Source organism: Petaurus breviceps, unplaced genomic scaffold, assembly GCF_028583685.1.
Source record: "Petaurus breviceps papuanus isolate PSGF00001 unplaced genomic scaffold, PetGlider_PUasm1.0 64, whole genome shotgun sequence".
NCBI classification, from domain to species: Eukaryota; Metazoa; Chordata; class Mammalia; order Diprotodontia; family Petauridae; genus Petaurus; species Petaurus breviceps.
The window spans coordinates 2,168,036-2,187,898 of record NW_027186428.1 but is presented as its reverse complement, the minus strand read 5'-3'; the positions used below and the strand labels follow the sequence as shown (position 1 = coordinate 2,187,898).

General features: G+C 39.6%; 1 protein-coding gene, 1 long non-coding RNA gene and 1 other non-coding gene across 4 annotated transcripts in view; 1 reads left to right on the top strand and 2 right to left on the bottom strand.

Annotated features, from left to right (window-relative positions):
- Positions 1-3,366: 3,366 nt before the first annotated feature.
- EIF5 (eukaryotic translation initiation factor 5) lies at positions 3,367-11,227 on the bottom strand. Of its 2 annotated transcripts, none has more exons than XM_069103762.1 (12): positions 11,072-11,227; positions 10,615-10,886; positions 8,919-9,201; positions 8,645-8,726; positions 8,186-8,358; positions 7,923-8,034; positions 7,313-7,455; positions 6,836-6,994; positions 6,454-6,615; positions 6,025-6,189; positions 5,764-5,898; positions 3,367-5,367 (listed from the first exon to the last, which is right to left on the bottom strand). In XM_069103762.1, exons 3-12 carry the CDS (start codon positions 8,988-8,990, stop codon positions 5,275-5,277), a joined length of 1,296 nt encoding a protein of 431 aa, XP_068959863.1. In that variant the 5' UTR covers positions 8,991-9,201; positions 10,615-10,886; positions 11,072-11,227; the 3' UTR covers positions 3,367-5,274. The 2 variants fall into 2 exon arrangements, with proteins under 2 accessions (XP_068959863.1, XP_068959864.1); XM_069103763.1 differs by having other exon boundaries at positions 11,014-11,105.
- On the bottom strand, positions 7,631-7,755 carry LOC138173801 (small nucleolar RNA SNORA28). Its single transcript, XR_011171535.1, has one exon. It is a non-coding gene; the product is annotated as a small nucleolar RNA SNORA28 (small nucleolar RNA).
- Positions 11,228-11,282: 55 nt separating the features above from the next.
- LOC138173725 (uncharacterized) overlaps positions 11,283-19,863 on the top strand; it is a 107,801-nt gene continuing 99,220 nt past the window's right edge. Inside the window, exon 1 of the long non-coding RNA XR_011171495.1 lies at positions 11,283-11,488. This is a non-coding gene — a long non-coding RNA (uncharacterized lncRNA). The remainder of the gene's footprint in view (positions 11,489-19,863) is intronic.

Here is a 19,863-nt window from a genome sequence, read left to right as displayed (position 1 = left end):
GTCTGTGCCCACTCCAATCCATCCTCCTTTCAGCTACTAAAGTTATATTCCTTAAGGACAGATGTGTCACTCCTCTACTCAAAAAATTCCATTGGCATCCTGTTGCCTCTAAGATCAAATACAAAATCCTATTTTTGTATCCAAAGTCCTTCAGAACCTAGTCCTCTCCTACCCTTAGTTTTCTCAACACCTTACATTTCAACACATACTCTGATCCAGTGACACTGGCCTCCTGGCCACAAACTAAGTAAGTTCTGGGTCTCGGCTCTAGGTATTCTCTGGCTGTCCCTCCTGCCTAAAATGTTCTTCCTCCACTCCAACTATTGTCCCCTCTGGCTTCCTTTAAGGCCTAACTAAAATCCCACCTTCTACAGGAAGTCTTCCTCAACCCTTCTTAATTCCAATGCCTTCTGCTAATTTTTTCCCTTTTATCCTGTATTATAACTTGTTCTGTATATATTTGTTTGCATAATCTTCCCTCGTTAGATTGTAAATTCCTTGAGGGCGGGGACTCTTTTGTAGGGTCCCCCCTATTTTTTAATCCTCAGTACCTAGGCACATAATAGGCACTTGATGTTCATTGATGATGACTGATGTGTCTGAGGCAGGATGTGAGCTTAAGTCATGGGTTGGCAATCTAAATGTTATCCCAACTTCCTTCAATCACATAACCAATTTAAATGACCACATTGTTCAACTTTTATTTCCCTAACACTTCTCATATTCACTGCCTTCTAATCATACTCCAAAAGCTTGGTTCAAGTCCTCCTGACCTCTCCCTTGGGTTAGTGCACTATTGTCCTCCCTGCTTAATATTTTCCCCGATTCATCCCATCCTCTCTGTTGATTTCCCATAAGCAGAGCTAACCATGTTAATCCTCTACTCAATAACTCCCTAGTAATCTTCTGTATAATCTATAAACTCCTCTGGTTTTTAAAACCTTTTACAACTGAGTCCCAAAATACCTTCCTAGCTTCATTATTACATTACTTTTTTTCCCATTCCTACTGCATGATGTACCCAAACTTGACTTTTTGCCATTTCTTATTCAAAAAAACTCCGTCTCCTGTCTCCATGCTTCATCTCCTCATACCTGCATTGTACTTCCTCTGCCTCATAGAATTCCTTAATTTCCTTTAGGACAGCGCGTCATTTTCTGCATGTGGCCTTGCCTGTACCCAACTCCAAGTAGTTCTCTCTCAACTCCTATGTATTTATTCCTGATGTACATTTCCCCAGGAAAACATACATTGCCAAGCAGTGTCATTTTACTTTTTGTATTCCCAGAGTGCAGCAGTGTCAGGAACATGGCAGTGTTGAGAAACCACTGGGGAGTGACTTTAGTCTTTTATGTGTAAATTCTTTGTGTAGTTTGGACATCACTTGAATCTGTTTCATGAAAATTTCCTCTACTCATTGGCTTATTGTAGCTCCTCTGTACAAAAAAAAATTTGTCAACTTAAAATCATCTAAATTATTAGTTCTATTTATGGTTACTATCACGTTCCCTACCCCCAATATAGTCCGACCGATCACTTGCCCTCCACTCTGTGATTTTGCTCCACTATGTCATCTGTCCAAGGTCATATACTACAGGTCTTGACACCAAATACAGGGTTCTACATCTATTGACAAATATTCAAGACACTGGGGATTCAAAGTCCTTGCCTTATAGAAATAACATCTTGCTAAGTACAAACAAACATTGGTGACACCCCTAAGGAAGAACTTAAGGTTGGGTCAAGCTTGTGTGTAAAGAACATAGGGCAAAACAGTCTTTTGGAAGTGGTACTTAATTGGTCTTGTTTCAAAACAGGTTGTTTGGATACAGACTATCATAGGCCTAGGGAAACTGACTACAAATTTGTAGACTGAAGAAAGGTAAAGTTATTCAGACTACAACAGAGCTTTTAAATGAATACAAGTTAACACACTGGAAATGAAGTTGATTCAGAGGACAGACACTTCAAATGCTGTTAAAAATTAGTCTTTACATTATAGGCAATGAGGAATTAAGAGATTTTGAGTAAGGGAATGATGTGGTATCCTTAGATTGCCAGATAAAATTCTCATAGAATAAGCTGGCATTTAAAAGTTTTCACTATTTATACCCATTTTATAAATAAATTGAGTTCACAGGGAGTGTAGTGTATTTCAAGGACTTAAAATCAAAACCCTCTATTACAGGACAGAAGTTAAATATATCTGAGACCCATTTTGAATGTGAAATACAAGTTAATGATGCTTAGCAGCTGTGTTTAACTCTATTTGGGGTTTTCTTGTCAAGAGAATGAGTGTCAATGGTGTGGTTCCCCATTTCCCTCTCCAGCTCATTTTATAGATGAGGGACGGAGATAAACAGGGTTAAGTGACTTGCCCAGAATCATACAGCTAAACACATGAGGCCAGATTTGAACTCAGGATGACTCAATACCATTAACTGCTGCACACAAATCAACTTCCCACAACTAGGATGCAGTATACTTCCAAGCAAGCTGCCCTCCAGCACCATCTTGTCCAATTCCAGTCTATTGTAAACCTCTAAATTGACCTCAGTGACTTCCCTAACCAAGTTATAAACCTGGATAAGTTACTTGTTTGAAGCACTACAGAGAAAAAGAGGTAAAAACTTCTGCTTCAATAGTTCAACTATAGAAGATGTCAAAACATGTAAGTAGGACTGCAATAGAGGGTGCTGCCTGAACAGACTAAAATATAATTCTGAAACATTTAGCAAAACAAAAAATACAAGTCAGAGTACCTTAAGTACCGATTAGTGATCCTGAATTAGATGACCAGAGATCTTCCACCTTTTAAATGCTATGATAAATTATAGAATATTTATCTGCACCCTCATTTGCACAACTACCAAAAGCAAACTCAGACCGACCACTGCTCACATCTTTTTAGCTCCCCCCCCGCCCCACCTTCATGACAAAGAATTGAAAAACCAACTTATACTCTCTAACTGGTTGAGCTAGTTTATATTCAGAATGCTTTAAGACAGATTTCAAACCACCATGAGTAACTGAAAGCCCAAATAGTCAAACAAAATAAGTGCTTCAGCTTTCTAGGGGTTTGGTAATAGAATATGCACAAGGAAAAACCTTATCTAGCATAGCAAAAGTATTCATTTAAGGACCATCTCCTTCTTGCAAACGTATATTAATTCACTCCAATTATAAAACTGCAAGAGGTCTATCTTCATGCCTGTCCAACAGTGGTTGGTTCATTTCTTTCATGTTTAAACCTGGCAGGATGGGATGGACAAGTTCCTCGAGACAGCACACAGCAAAGGTATTTCCAAAAAAGTTGCAATTATTATGTCTTATTTTTTAAAAAGCTAAGGTTCCACAAAAAATGCATAAAGCTCAATATTCATCTTTTAATAATCAAGTAATATAGAATAGAAGAAAACAGGAAAAGTTTAAAGACAGCGGTAGAGGGCAAAGCATACAATTGCTCCTTAGGATAACCTTTGTGAATATTTTATTTTCTTGAAGCTTCAAATTTAATTACATTTTGATCCCTTCAGATTTCACATTGGTCCAGTGTACAAAATTTCCTGTCACTTAAGTGTTTCAAAAACTGAAATGTCTTTCTTTATACTTATCAAAACTTTTAAAGGACCTTGCTAGCATGTTAAGCAATGCCCTATGTCACAATCCTGTCTCTCAGCCTGTGCATTTCAATTTCAAAGGTTGTCTGACAGAAATTCTGGTGTTTTCACAATATTTCTGCATACTAATTTCTTTACATCTGTGAGGTCAGTTGGGATTTTTCCCAATCCACAAAAAACGCCTAAAAATATTCTACCTTCCAGCAATGGATTCTCAATTTCCAATATTCCCTTATGTTTTCAAGATAGCAAAATCCCTTTACAAAGATGGTTGTCTTGAACTATTTCAGGGTCTGGGCCAGAAGTTTTAAATCTGGAAAGAGAGTCAAACTCTTGTGAAACTCTGGGCTGGGACCACCCCCACTAAAACTTTTTAACACCCATCACAATTGAGTATCTGGCTATTGTCAATGTAAAATAAAAAATATACCAAGTCACACTCTGCATTACAGATTCTGACTTATAAAGTATGCTTTTAGCTTTATTTCAGTCTTTTTAAATAAGAATGTTTAGAAAAATCAAGTTAGACATATTAACACTTCTTAAAAATTTTGGCAAGATAGTGCCCAAGTTCCAAACAGCACAAGCTATATCAATGTAAAAAGGCATGAAAGATATCAAACCAAAACATCAGGGCAAATAGCACACTGAAAAGGTATAATAAATGCCCAAACATTTTTAAGTTGGGATCTAGACTATCAAGGTCAAGGCTGAAAAAATTCTCAGCAATATTCACTGTTTTAGATTAGTGCACATCTTCTCCCTGTTTTCCCTAAAATAAATCTTCGATTTGGCTGTTATAGGTCAAACTATTTAATCACATCCAAAAAGTTTGAAATTTCACTCCGCAAAATTGCTACACATACAGAAATACTCCATTTGTTAATATGGAAGGATTCTCAGCTTAGCCCACATGTACATTGCACTAAAACTCAATGACAACATGGAGCAAACATACATAAATTTGCACAGTTCAAGTTTCAAAAAAAAAAAAAAACCCTTCTCAACTTTTGTTTACACTTATATCCTCAACTTTCAGTGAAACATGGTGTTATCCCATCATTTCTATGGTGGCATTTACTACTCTAAGGAACAATTTCAGATGCCAAATTTGAAGGGTTAGAAATAGAGGGATTTTACTTTCCCCACAGATTGCTAACCAATATTAACACTAATGTCAAAGTATTAATTTTCCCCCCCAGGTGAAGCCTTCCAAGAAATATCAAATCTAATAAGCTCCCAAGATCACAAAAAACTCAGCCTTTTCCCTTCCTCCCTTAAGCCGGCTGAGACACTGAAGTCAGTATCATTTTAGGCTCAAGTCATTCAAAGTAACAAACTGAAGAATGACCAAAAACAAATTTTTATTTTTACAACTAAATAAATGTAATTCAAATGTGTCCATCACTAGATTTTTTTCCCCCAAATTAACATGCTATAAATAAGCAAACTAAACCTGGGCACTGATGTATATGGACTCCCTAGATGTCTCACTGGGCTTAGTTACAGAAGACCACTCACAGTAAAAAGACATTTTGAGTACAAAGTGTAGCATGATGTTAAGCCATTTTAGCTTCTGCACATACATGTTGCACTTCTGGCTGAAAATGCAGAGAAATTCGAAGCATTACACTGTAAGCTCGGTTGCACTGTTTTAAATGGCATCAATATCAATGTCATCATCCTTGTTATCAGCAGACTTCACAGTTTCTACTTTAGGTACGCTGGCAGTCTTAGAATACACCACCTAGGAAACAAGGGTAGTTTTATTTTAGGAGGAAATGCCACACACAACAACCTTGTCATCTCACATTAAATACTATGCTATGGAAATCAAAGGCCATTATTTTTTTTTCCATAAAATCAAATCACACAGTGGCAAAGAAATAATTTTGTCTGACTCAAAGGAAACTCTAAAGGCATTCTTTGGTATAAAACGATCCTGAGCAATCATACATTAATTATATCACATCATATTCCACTAATTACCTTAGAATCTTAATAGTGATATTAGAAACGGGAGCAGGAAAAAAAGCTTTAGCTCCCGAGTGCCTCTCATTAACAGGATGCTTTCAACAAGGAAGTATTTCTGTAAAATTGTTTATGAACACACCCCTGAATTTGTATCCTACAAGCAAGATACCTCAATATTTTCATCTTCATCTTCCTCTTCTCCACCAGAAGATTCTTCTTCTGCTTCCTTTAGCCATTTTATAAAGGGCTCTGCTTTGACACGAATCTCTTTGGCAAGTTCCTTTGAGACATATTTCTTAGAGGCCTGAACAAATTCATCATTAGTTTAGCTTCATTTGAGAAATCTTAACACTTTTAGATCTAATAAAAAACCTAATAGTTCTAACCCAAACCAACCAATAATCCCAACACAAAAGAAACATCTTCCCACCTTTTCTGACCAGCTAATGATGACCTCTTCTTCCAAAAGGTCTGCATCATACATTTCCTTCAAGATATGTGGAATTTTGGAGATGAGCTGAGCTTGATGCATAGCTACCACACACTCCAAACCATGAAGAAGGTATCTCTGAGCTTTTTTGTTATTGTGGCAGAACTGGAAAAATATAACCTAGCATTAGAAAACATTCAAATAATCTAAATAACCAACTCTTACTCATGAAACCAACTATAGGTAACAAACACACAAACTATTAAAAGTCCACAGATACTGGTTATTCCCCACCAATGAGAAACCTTACATTGCTAACTTTTTCATATATCATATGGGTCAAAAAACTCCTGCCTCTCCTCCCCCCCCTTTATAAAAGTGAGATTGATGTCCATCCCCTCCAATAGCCATAAAAAACCAGGTGCTTACTCGTAAAAAATGACGTCTATATTTCTTAATTTGTTCTCGAATCTTCTCATTAAAAAGAACCTCAGTCAAAACGAGAGGGCCCATAGCTTTTACATCCAGTCTTTCTGCTTCTGCGACAATTTCTTTGTCAGAAGTATCGATAATACCTTCTTCTTTCTTTTTCTGCAGGAAGGAGACAAGAGCTGGAAGATACATCTTGCTGCCCATTCACACGTACGCAATATATGAAATTAAGGGTAAAAGGGCAATTAAGAGACATTCTGTATTATAAGAGATCAAATACAAAATTTGGGTTTCACACATTCTGTACCTCATCTGGTGGTCTAAGAACAAAATCAGATTTATCACTTATCTAGTGTATTAAAATATATATACACTTTACCTTCACAAAGTCAAATAAAATATTGACTCTTTCTTCAACTGTCCTTTCTAGGTCATCACTAAGTGTCAGAACTTTTGCATGATCACTAATTTCATCCATTCTGCGCCTTTGGGCTTCTTCAGTGGTGTCCTCTCCCCAATCTTCATCCTCATCATCTTCCTGTATATAAAAGCAAAAATCTAGTTGACAACTTACAGCTATATTGAGAAAAAACTTGAATTAGTGGACCTTTCCCTGTGGAAAATACATTTTTGAATCCTTAAAAATCAAAAGCTACCTCTTTGCCTGGTGCTTCTTCCAAATAATTTATTTTTTACCCTAATTTAAGCGAATAGATTCATATACTGTTATGCTCTATATGCTCTTTTATTGCCTACTTTCAGGATCACTGCCCACATCAAACTCAGATCCCCTCATACCTGTAAGGTGTATAGTTCAAATAAAAAGAACTAACAAGACTGGACTTCCCACACTCACCACAGCATGTGGAGGGTTAAGTTCATTGGGTGGTGGTGGTGGTGGTGTTGTCTCATTGCTGGACACAGAACCATTTTCTTTGTCTTTGCCCTTTCTATTTTTCTTTTCTTTTTCTTTTTTTCCCGTAACACTGTCACTATTCTCTGAGGAAGAAAGGGGAAGAAGACAAAGTTGAATCCCACAATTTCCATTACTATTCACCCTCTCAAGTCTATCTAGTTGCCAGAAATAGAACCTTCTTGATTGGTCTTCTTTTCTGTGTCCTAAGTGTTAAATCAAGTTTCTATATAAAGTATTTTAGTCCTGGGTACTGATGATTCTGTTTAAGTCTATATAACAGATGGCCTCATTTAAGAGAGATCACTGGAATAGGTTAGACTTACTTATTTTTTGCAAGTTGAAATTGTGTCAGACAACTTTTTGTCAGCCACAGAGTGTTGCTTGCAACAATCAAAGAGGCAGCTGTGTGGAGGGAGAGCCAATACCTCAGGGAAAAATACTGATATTATCTGCATATACATCTTAAAACTTTTAAAAGCACAAACCCAACATGAATTCCACTGTTACATTGCTTTATACAACTGTTAAAAAATAGGTGGATACTACTTACCAGGTGGGTTCTTGAGAATGAATGTGCAGAGTTTATGGTTTGTGTCAAGCATGCCTCGATAACCACAGGCTTTGCAAGAGTTACCTATTGTTTGTTTCTTAGGATTGACATGCTGTCAAGAGAGAAAATATTAAAATGAATTTAGCATAGTATTCAGTCCAGTGAATATACTTACATATATGTACTTAGGTTTAAACACCAAATAATATTAGTATCGACATCATATGTCAGCACATACACATCTATGCAAACAATTCACTTACCAGTTCAGTTTCAGGATTCTCACACTCAGGACAGAGAACAAATTTTTTAATGAATCCATCCAACATGTCTTGCAGCTTATTCGCCTCATGAGATCCATTGACAATGTAACGGTCATTCTTAACATCAAACTGGGTCTGTGCACCCAGCTCACAACCAAAATATTTGGTGGGATCTTAAGTGGGGGAAAAAGGAATGAACTAAGATCTTGCTTCACTGCTGTTTACTACATTCATTACTATTACTTGCTCTATATTAAAAGCTATGTTTTAAAAAACATTGCTTATATATATATATATATACTAAAGAATACAAACTGAACATAAGTGAAAAGCCTTCTAGTTGTGCTCCCAATGTTTCGAATGACTCAATCCATAGCCCAAACAAGCTTTCAGATCATAAATGTATCTATAGATTTATCAACATTGTATTTGTTCATATTTCTTCAAAAGATTACTTACACGTTGGAGGCCGATTAAGCGCCTTTGCAACGTCAACCATGTTGACTATAACTGTCTTTATTCCATTTCCTTTGCCCTCAACCTAAAAAGCAAAGTTCAACACTGTCATTTTCATCCTAGAAAAGTAGACCATTAATCTTCATATTTAAATGACACAAATACTACTAACAGAGCCACTTGACCCACAAAAGATAATATACAACATCAAACTGTTGAGACTTACCTACACTTTGTCCTCCCAAACCAAATGAAAACAGAAATCAGTAAACATTACCTTAGCAATCAGACGGGGCATTTTGTAGCGATAGAACTGATCTGAAACGCTGCGGTTGACGTTGACAGACATTTTGGCTTATTAGTAGTAGTTTTATCAATAAGATGAAGAGATCTTTGATTGCAACTTTTTGGTATCTTCTGTCTGGAGAAGAAGGGATGACATAAACGACTGCAAGAGTTCTCGGTCTCTGACATGAAAAAGTTTTTGCCACAGAGGCTGTAAGCGTCTTGCTTGTATGCTATATTTCCCCAATACAGGTACCAATGGCTGCGCAACAGCTCTGAAACAAAGGGGGAGGTAGGGAGAGAAGAAACAAAATTTAGTGACTTCTAGAAGGAAAAACACCCCCCCCCCATTCACTGATTTATAAGTTGTCCTATCACAGTCTCAAAAAGACACATCTAATGCCATTTGCTGAGAATCACTAAATGGGGGAAAGGAACTTAAAAAAATCCAAACAAGGGTCTGGTCAGAATACAGAAGAAAACTTGGCAAGAAACCAACTGCCTTTTTTCTTGTTGGGGGGGAAACCCTTGCTTTTTAAAGCTACAACCAAGACTCACCCATACTTTTTTTTTTTGGATGTTTATCGAGTCTCTTTAGATAAATTTGTTCCCTCCCCTTTGCATCTTCGACAAGCTATTTGACTTTTGATGCATCTTCCAAACTGGTTCCCTCAATACATCAAGATACAGAAAACAAATCTAAACTACTGTATTGATACCGGGTATTTATGCAATAATTTATACGAAGTAAAGTGTACAAAGTGTAATCTAGGCTCAGTGTAAGACTTGTGTTAATTTTATGTAGTTATTCTTGTTGCAAATACAAATCAGAAAGAATGAGGACATGTCTAGTTACGAGTCTCCATTTTGCTACACAGGGCATAAAAACCCCAACTATATGCTGTAATGAATTCAGCCAGGTAGCTTATAGTTCAGTCTAGATTCTTCCTTCAGCTTGAAAAAGGCCCCTGGACATTCACTGTTACCTACATCCCAATGCAACCACGGACATCAGGCTTATGAAAGACCTTAGGTATAATTTCTCTCTAGGTCAAGGGATGGAGCACCAATAGGAGACACCCTAGAGATGGATCAACCAAGAAGTAGATGGGATTCGCCCCCGAGCTGCCTCGGAGTTCGGGACACCTTTTCCCCGAAGCAGCCGCACCCACAGGGTGAAACAACTAGCAGGAACAATCAGAAGGAAAGGAAAGGAAACCGAGGAGCAGCGCGGAGGCCTGGAAGTCCTGCGGCGCCGGGCCCTCCGCTCCGCTCCTCTCCCCCCTTCCCTCCCCCTCGCCAGTCTCCTCCCCCAGCCAGCCAGGATGACTCATAAATGCAGCAATTAAGCACTGAGTCAGCTTTTGAGGAGGCGTGGCGCATGCGCAAAGCTTCCAGGATCACCACCCCCTTCCCTAGTCGTTCGCCAAACACCGGCCTGGGTGCGCCCCCTTCCCGGGGGCCAGGGGTCGTACCCGCCGACCCTGGGACTTCCCCTTTGCTCTCCCAACTTGTTGGGGTTCGCGAAGTAAACTGCGCCACGAGACTGGGGGGGGGGGAAGAGGTCACGAGGAAGTAGGGCCGCCATTTTGTGCGTCCGCCATCTCCCCAGGGCCGGGGCACCTCCTCACACGCTTCCCGCCGCCGCCCCCGTAGCGCCAAAGCCCCGACGCCCGCCCTCCACTCACCGTTTTCGTCAAATAAAGACATAAACCCAACGCTGCTCGCCCGGGACTGGGATGAAGTGTCTGAGGCGCGGTATAAACAAGAGTCCGAGCAGCAGCAAGAGGTGGAGGAGGAGGAAGGGAAGAGGAGGAGGAAAGAGAAAGAGGAGGAGGAGGCGGAGCGGGAGGAGCGGCCCGAGCCAGGTGCCGCCGCCGACCAGCCGGGGGGAAGGGGGGGCGGTCCCAGCAACGTCCGGGGGGAGGCAACACCCTTCGGCACCTGGGAGCCTGGCGACCTGAAGGGAAAGAGACAGAGGCGCCATTAACAGGGGCCAATCCCCGCGAAAAAAAGCATCAGTGCAACCTACCTACCCCACCCGCCCGCCCGGAGCGCCCCTAGTCATTCCGGGAGCCCAGACCCACCGCGGCTTTAGAATAAGGAGGCCCAGCGGGGCCGGAGCCAAAGCCACTTCAGACTCACCTCTGGAATGTTCTCTCTCTGACTTAACAACGCCGATGCCGCCGCCGCGATCAATCTACCCCCCCAGGCCCCGCCTTTCCTGGTCCGGCCGTCCCAGCCCATTGGCTGGTGGGCCACTCGAGCCCAAGCGCCATTGGCCTTTGCTTCATGTCAATCACGGCCGCCTGCCTTCCCCCAGTGTCTTGCTTCCCTACTTTCATACCCGCCCTTGAGGAGAGTCCCAACCTATTGGCCGATGAGCCACTCGAACTCACGCACCACTGGCTAAAACCTCGAGTCAATCACAGTCTCCTACCCGCCTCTGCTTCACGTCCCTTCCCCCTCCTCCCCAAAGCTCCGCCCCCGCCCGTCCCAGCCAATTGGTCCGTGAGCCCTTTGAGTCTGCACACCATTAGCGGCTGTGTCGTGTCAATCAAGGTCTGTCGCCTTTCCCTGTCTTCTCTCTTCCCCTTCTCCACACCCACCCCTCGACCAAACCAGCAGCCCTAAGGTACAGCTCGACGAAGACAGCTCGAGATTTCTAGGCGTGCAGTCTCGCGACACCCGCCGGAAGCTGGAGGGGTTGGGGTATTAGGAGGTCCCGAGGATTGCCGGGGCGCGCGCGTGTCCGTTTCGTTCTCGAAGCGGGAGGAAAATGGCGGTTGGCTTTCCTTCCCGTCTCCACCCCCCCAACCCCCGCCTTTCTGGCGCCCTGGCTCGCTTCTTGGGGATGGGGTTTGTCGTTACATGATGGTGTGGGTTACGTTACCCGGCCCCCAGTACCGGGCCAGCGGGGTTCTTCAGTTCTCGCGCTTTCACCTCCAGGGGGTAACCCTGGCGCGCGCCTTTCCTGCCACTGCGCAGGCGCCTCCGTCCTGAGGTCAAGGGGTCAGCGCCGGGGACGCGGAGGTGGCTTCCTTTGCGCGTCTATGTGCGAGTCTTGGTTGTTGCCTCTGAGAGCTACCTAAGGGTGACTCAACCTGACTGAAGTGGGCATTTGAGGCACACCGCCCCACAGCACGTGTAGGTAGTTAGCGACTACAAAGTTCTAATGCGGGAAGAAAAAAAAAGCCAAGCTGCTCTATCATTATGGTTACTCCCTCTGGTACTTAATGAGGTTTCCTCAGAGAGAAGTTGTTAAAAAAAAAAAAAGTAAATTTTCTTTAACCCCAGGCAAAGCATGTACTCTGCTGAGTTCAACAGGCCCGTGTGTTTCCTCTGTCTAAAAGTAGTAGTTTGAAAAAAAATTGTCATTTTATTTCTGGGTTTTTCCAGAGATTTTTCCATTACACCACACTGCCTCTCATCTTTCCAAGGTGAAATCTGAATCTAGCCCGGAATTTGAAATGGGAGATGGTCAGCTTTTCCTCGCAGAAGCTAACTTTTATTCCTCAAACACAAGGAAGCTAGCAGGCTAGAGGGGGAATTTCGAGAAATATTTCAACAATGTATTTAGGGTCTTCTGTGTACATCCAGCTGTGCTATTAGGGAAAATAAGGTCGATCATATATACCTCGTGGAGTTTACTGTCTAATAGAGAAACAAAACGGGCCTCGGTAACGACAGTATATAACACATGATGAGTGCTTAGAGAGGTAGAAAAGGTGTCACAAGGGGCCTAGGGAGTGAATTTGAGTTGGGTTTTGAAGGATAAAATAAGGAATGCCAAGAACCAAGGTAAAGAGGCAGGAAAGTAGACCTGTTAATGTTGCCATTCTGGTTTTGCCTTTTTCCAGATCTGGGCTTTTGACCTTTTTTTGTGTGTAATGAACCCCTTTGGCAGTCTGGTGAAGCCTATGCACACTTTTTCGGAATAATGTTTTAAAATGTATTTAAATATATTAAAATACTAGGGTTATAAAGGAAACCAATTATTTTGAAAAACAGTTTTTTTAAAGGATATTGGACTTCAAATTAAGAATCCTGATATTCTTCCTTTTCTGCCTCTGCCCCACCATGAGTTATTTTTTCTATCTGCCTAAAACGAAACCTGAATTTTAAACTTCAGTAAGGAGAGTGAGAAACTAGAGGTCAACAGCTTTTCCCCACCAAAAGTTATCTTCTGTTCTTCCAAAAGATCTGACTAACTTTTGTTTATAGAAACACTCTTTTAAGAGAGGAATAATACAGTATACCTTTTGAACTGGAGGCTGTACTGTAGTATATTTCTTTTGTAGCCTGAATACTGAAAGATCATACAGTGTGAAGAGAGGCAGGTCAATGTCTGGGGTTATTTGAAGTCAGTTGAATTTGAATGAAAGATAGTTATGTAACCCAGGTGTTCATTTGACCCTAGGGATCAGTTTGGGAGTTTTGGTCTTTCTGCACTTTTTGAACTAGATTTGTGATTTCATTGGCATAGAAAATACTCTATGAGGAAATTCCCTCAGCTAATGTGAGTATTGGCACTCAATCAACATTTTATAGTCTTAAGAGAATTGACTGGGGACACTGAGAGATTAATGATTTATCCAGTCTTTTACGACCAGGGCGCGCGTGTTTGTGTGTGTGTGTGTGTGTGTGTATGTGTTGTGTGTTAGGATTTGAATGTAGGTCTTCCCAACTCTAAGGCAGGTGCTCTATGCAGTATGCCTAGCAGCCTATCTTGGGAGTTTTTAACAGTTCACTTTAGCAGGCATTTACTAAACACTTAATATGTGCAAAGTGCTAGGTATACAAGGACATAAACAAGACAGTTTCCACTCTTAAGGAACTTACATTGTCCTTTTTTAAATTCATGACCCTTCCCAGGATTTCCTTGAAAAGATCTAGATCTGGCTCATTTTAGTTTTCATCAAGGTGTCCTGCATTCCTTTGCAAACATTAAGGGTAACAAGGCGTGGAATGCAGAATAAATTTATTGCACACACAAAAAATGTAGAAAGAACTTGTACCCAAGTCCACAGTAAAGAAACTGCCTCCTGTGGTTAGCCTCATCTTCTCCAGTAATCTATACAGTTATTTTGTACTTAAGATTACCCTTCTGGTCTGGAGTATCCCCTTGCTCCCATTGGAAAAAGAACTGAGTCAAGCAGTCTCTCTTTATGGGGAGTCTCATCTTTCACAGGGACCCATATAGTTGTTGCAAACTTACAGCACCGACAGAGAGGTCTTAAGTTGTTTCTTCCCTTTGTGGCTTCCTCTTGTGCCAATCCTTTCCTTTTATATCTTTGGCAATAGTTTGGTAATAGTTCCTCCTCTCTCTGCCTTCTCCCTCAGGAAATCTCTGAAGTTTCTGCTGTCCTAGTTTCTTAGTGCTTGTGACTTCCTGGAGGGGCACAGGCACCTCTCCAAGGAATAGAGTCCATGTTTATGTATAAAGGCCAAATACAAGGGCATAGCTTAGTTATGTGAACTTAGCAGCAAACCTGATTCAGTACTGAGAAAAAAAGCTTCATCAGTGGAGCATAGAGAACCTGATACAAAATTTCACCTCTTAGTAGGGAAAGACAAAGAGGAAAGGGGAACCTAGGCCATGCTGCAAAACTACACCTAGCATGCTACTCTGTAGCCCCAACTCTGGGTATTTCTCTAGGAAACAAGGTGTCAACTAACTTACTCAGCATTTCCAACAACACCTGCCCTACTGATTACCTTTCCCAATTTGTTACACTCTGAAACAACCATTATAGTGTGCAAAACTCTTTCAATGGTGCCTTCTTCAGAGTCAGTAGATAACATTAAAATACAATTATTCAGTGAACTTCCAGGCTTAACCCTGCCTTGTTATCAAGAGTCTTGCTAGGGTGCTACAGGTTAATACCACAGCCAGCTGTGGGGTGGGAGGCCAAAAGATTAGGAAAAAAGAAGCGAAAAAACATTCCACATGAACTCCCGAGATTGAATTTGTTCCATTTGCCCAGAGTTTTGGTTCTGACCACCTAGGTGACATTTGAAGAATTATCTTGAGATTGGGGGGGGGGGGGCTTTTTTTTTAGGGCAATTGGGTTTAAGTGACTTGCCCAAGGTCACACGGCTAGTGATTGTGTCAAGTAGATTTGAACTTTAAAATATCCTAGAGATATTTTAAAATCTGCTTTTGTTAAGGTTGTTGATATTTTCAGGGTGATTAGGTGGCACAGTGAATAGAGCACCGGCCCTGAGGTCAGGAGTACCAGAGTTCAAATTCAGCCTCAGATGCTTAATGCTTACTAGCTGTGTGACCTTGGGCAAGTCACTTAACCCAATTGCCCTACTTTCCCCCCTCCCCCCCAAAAAAGGATGTTGATGTTTTTTTTTTATTTAAAGCATGATATTTTCAATATATATCATATTTTATAATTTTGATGATTTAAAACTTTAAAGCACTCTTAAATTTGACAATTGGTGAAGAAAGTATATCACATCAGGCATTGATTGAGATGAGGAAACAACTAATGTGAGAAAATTCTCCTGAATTTCTATGCTGCCTTGGCAACATTAATCCATTTTCACCAGGATGTCCTATGTAATACTGTAACAGGGTCTGGCAAGTATGTGGAATAGCTTTCTGGAGTCAAAAAAACTCCATAAAACTTGAGGCAAAGGTATTTAAAATTACACTGGCCCAATAAAAGGTCTACAGAAGAAATTCTTGACTCATTGTTTTGCCAAGATACATTCTGCTCACAAAATCTCAGAACGTTCAGGGATACCAATAGCTTAGTTTTTTTTAAGTGATATTTCTTATGAATTTAGGTGAACAGCTAACCATGAAATTTCTTAGGTAAGTGAAATTGTGTTTAGCTATAACAATTTGGGTTTACTTTAAAGCCTGAAAAACTTTATCTAAAGTGTATGGAGGAGAGAAATGGGACTCTGAAATTGTTGTACCAGTTGTTCTGAAAATGCTTTTTCAGTCGGGATGTAAATTGCTCTTTCCAGAGGCACTGCACAGGCTTGGGGGAACCCTGGGATATAAATCGGCTTACCTGAGTTCAGGGCATGTACCCTAGATTAATTAACTTGATATGCTATCTGCGCAAGTTTGTTACTTGCCCTTCTGCTTCTACAATGGTGATCAAAGACCTTCCTGACCCACTCCCAACCTAGGGGGGCAGAATCTCAATTTTGAGCCTAAATTAGAACTGAGCTGGCTGAGGGTAGAGAGATGAGTACCTCAAACACACTTCAGAACTATATAGAAGAAGGAATTCCTCTTGTCTTCAAAGTTCCAGGTTCTTCATCTGGTCAAGAGGGAATATAATAGGGTAAGATGTTGAGGGGCTTTTCTGCCTCATCCTTCTCATTGTCTTAGAACCTTGGATGGAGCTGCTCTCCTGGCTTGTCATGAATGCTGAAGTTTGAACTGACCCCCACTTGGCATGACTGAGTCTCCTCAACTGTTCTCAGCACACTTCTTACGTAATCATTTGATCTCACTCAATGCCTTCCCAGCTTGATTAACTAAGTTCTTTATACTTAGTTTAATATTTGATTCAGATGGGTTCTTACATCAACCATCCTTACACAAGAAAATACTTCAGATGTTTAAAAAAAAAAAGAAAATCAAAGTTATTTCACCTCCATAATCACCCACAATCATCAGACCTGTTAACCTAGAACAGGCCGTAAGAGTTCAGCCATCCCAGGGGAACCATCCAGCTTAACAAGGTTCTTCTGATAGCATTTTTTCCCTTTTGAGCAGCAAAGGGGCCAGTAGACCAAGCGGTTTCTCTTAATGTTGGAGTGAGCATATTCTCACCCCTCCAGAATAACTATCACGCTCCTACCACACTTCTTCCCAACTTCCCTCTTTTATGGGAATGTGCTAGTCACTAAGGTTAGCAGCCTGGATATCATGCCCTTTCTTGTCTTTTATTCATTCTTACCCACTTGCCCCTCTAATTAGTTGTCAGATTTTATCGATTCTACCTCTACAATATGTCTTATGTCTCTCTCCTGTATGCTCAGAACACCACTACCCTTTCCTCTCTCATTTAGATAATCTCAGTATCTTTTAGGAATGCATGGTAAAAGCATCAGTTAAGCAATTAAGCATTTGCTATATTTTCCAAACACTGGGAAAATAAAAAATGAGCGTCCCCAGTATCAAGGAGGTTATGTTCTAATAAGTGGAGATAATACATAAAGGGAAATAGTGGTCAGGAAAGTGCTTTGGTCCAGAAAGTCACAAGGATGGTAAATAGAACAATAGGGTAGGCTCACCATCCTCCTAAAACACGTCTGACCTCTCTCCTGGTAAAAAAAAAAAAAATCTGTGGCTACCTTTTGTCTCTAGCAAAAAATACAGACTCCTAGGTCTAGCATTTTTCCTGTATAGAGCCTTTACTAATTTTACTAACCTACCTCCTAGTTTTCTCTTCTTCCTGAAATAACTCTAAATATTGTTTTCTGTGCACATGATGTATACTTTTAGTAGAATGTGAACTCTTTGAGGGAGGGCAGAGACTGTTGATTTTGTTTTGGTCCAGTGCCTAGTTAAGTGTTCTATACATAATCCCAGTGCCTAGTTAAGTGTTCTATACATAATAGACAATTAATACATGTTGAATGGAATTGAAGTCAGATTTTTTTTGTCATTTTGATTGTTGTTTCTCTGTCACTCCTGCATTTTCTTTATAAATTTAATTTACATTTCATTGGCAAATGTAGGCATTCCAGTACATGAGCAAGAGAATAAGAAAACAAGAAAACCAAATGTGCCCACTTGCATATTTGGTTCTCTTATTTTCTTATTCTGTTGTTCAGCCATCAAAAAATGACATTATAAATGTTTGTGATTTTAATTATTTGGCACTTGCTAACCCCACCTTGTTTTTCTCATCCCCCCCTTTTTTTTAATTTTTAAATTAACTGTGTATAATATGACCTTGTCATTATTGTCTTTAACTACATGATTGTGTTCTGTGTATATTGTTAATTTGGCTCTTTTTCATCACTTGTCATTATTTCATGTCTTCCTGTATTTCTTTGAATTCTTCGTATTTGTTATTTCTTATGGTATAATAGTATTTCAATTAATAAATCAACAAGCATTTATTAAAGGTTTAAAATGTATCAGTTACCATGATAGGGGTTGTGGCTATAGATACAAATGTGAGACAGTCCATTCCCTCAAGGAGTTTACATTTTACTACATTCTGGTCATTTCTCAATTGATTCATACTTAGTTTCCAGATCTTTTCTTTCCCTGTCACTAACCTCATTTGGGTACAGTTCTAATCTTGGGGTACTTTATCAAAGAACATGCACCTTTTTGTAACAACTATATTTCCATATTTCCAAAAATGGTTAGACCAATTCACAATTTTTTTTGTGCTTTTTTGGAGGGCAGAAGGCAGAGCAATTGGGGTTAAGTGACTTGCCTAAGGACACAGGGCTAGTAAGTGTTAAGTATCTAAGGTCACATTTGATCTCAGGTTCTCCTAACTCCAGGGCCAGTGCTCTATTCACTGTACCACCTAGCCTCCCACAATTCATAATCTCACCAGCAAAGGAATAGCATGCTTATTGGTCATAGTTTAGCATAGCAAAATGCATTGCATTTTGTTGTTTTTCATAATCCTTGTCAATTTGATAGGGATCAAAGTGAAATCTCAGAGTTGTTTAAATTTGTATCTCTATTTTTTACAAAACTTTTTCACATAATTAGTTTGTGTTTATTCACTATGCAGTATTTAAAATATGACAAAATAACCTTTTAAGAGATTTACTTTACTCTAGCTATAACATAGATTTGTCATGAATTTTTAAAAAATGTATATTTTACCACAGTCAGGATAGCATAAGACTTGGCAGTTACCATTATAAAAAAAAAGGAGGAAAGACAGAAATACGGTATTTCAAAAGACAAAAGAAAAAGGCTTATATTATAAGTAAAAGTAGCCTATCCATTCAGTTCTTTTCAATATTAAATTCAGTAAGTACTTATTTTTCTTTTGTTAAAACAATTTTTTATTCTGAACTTAAGAAATAAAACAAGTATTTCCATAGCAAAATGGAATAGAAATAAAGATTACACATGAAACTGCAAATCTGTTATGTACAACTTGCTTTTCTTTTAAAATATATAATAAAGTCATGTAACTTTATTTCCCCCCCTTCAGATGGCTACCATCAGATATAAATATTATATATATATATATATATTTTTAATTCATATTATACATAGTTCTATTATCAGTTCTTTCTCTGGATGCAGATAGCACCTTCACAGGTCTTTTATAGTTAATTTGGGTATTTATAATAGTCAAAATGACCTTGTTCTTCAAAGTTGTTCTTTACAACAATATTACTATTACTGTATACAATATTGTCTTGGTTCTGTTGGTTTCACTCATCATTATTTCATGCAAGTCTTTCTATGTTTTTCTAAAATCATCGAGCTCTTCATTTCTTATAGTACAGTAGTATAGTCCATCACAATCATATACCACAACTTGTTTAGCCATTCCCCAATTGACTGACATCTCTGCAATTTCCAGTTCTTTGCCACCACAAAGAGAACTGCTATAACTATTTTAGTACATATAGTTTCTTGACTTTTTCCCTAATCATCTTGGGAAACAGACCTAATAGCATGGTTGTGGGGTCAAGGGGTATAGGCAGTTTTGTAACTCTTTGGGCAATTCCTAATTGCTCTTCAAAATGATTAGACCAGTTCACAATTCCACCAACAGTGAATTATTGTCTCATTTTTTCGATATCCCCTCCAACATTTGTCGCTTTCCACTTCTGTCATTTTAGCCAATCTGATAGGTGTAAAATGATGTTTGCATTTCTCTAATCAGTAAGGATTTAGAGCATTTTTTACATTACTATAAAGTGTTTTTATTTCTTCATTAGAAAATAGCCTATTCATATCCTCTGAC

Bases quoted from the DNA above. Each gene is read 5' to 3' on its own strand.
- EIF5 (XM_069103762.1), bottom strand. From the start codon at position 8,990: ATGTCTGTCAACGTCAACCGCAGCGTTTCAGATCAGTTCTATCGCTAC. The intron at 6,616-6,835 runs GTAAAGTGTATA...TCCTTCCTGCAG, and splicing joins TTTTATTTGACTTTGTGAAG to AAAAAGAAAGAAGAAGGTAT. The intron at 5,368-5,763 runs GTATCTTGCTTG...CTTGTTTCCTAG, and splicing joins ATGAAGATGAAAATATTGAG to GTGGTGTATTCTAAGACTGC.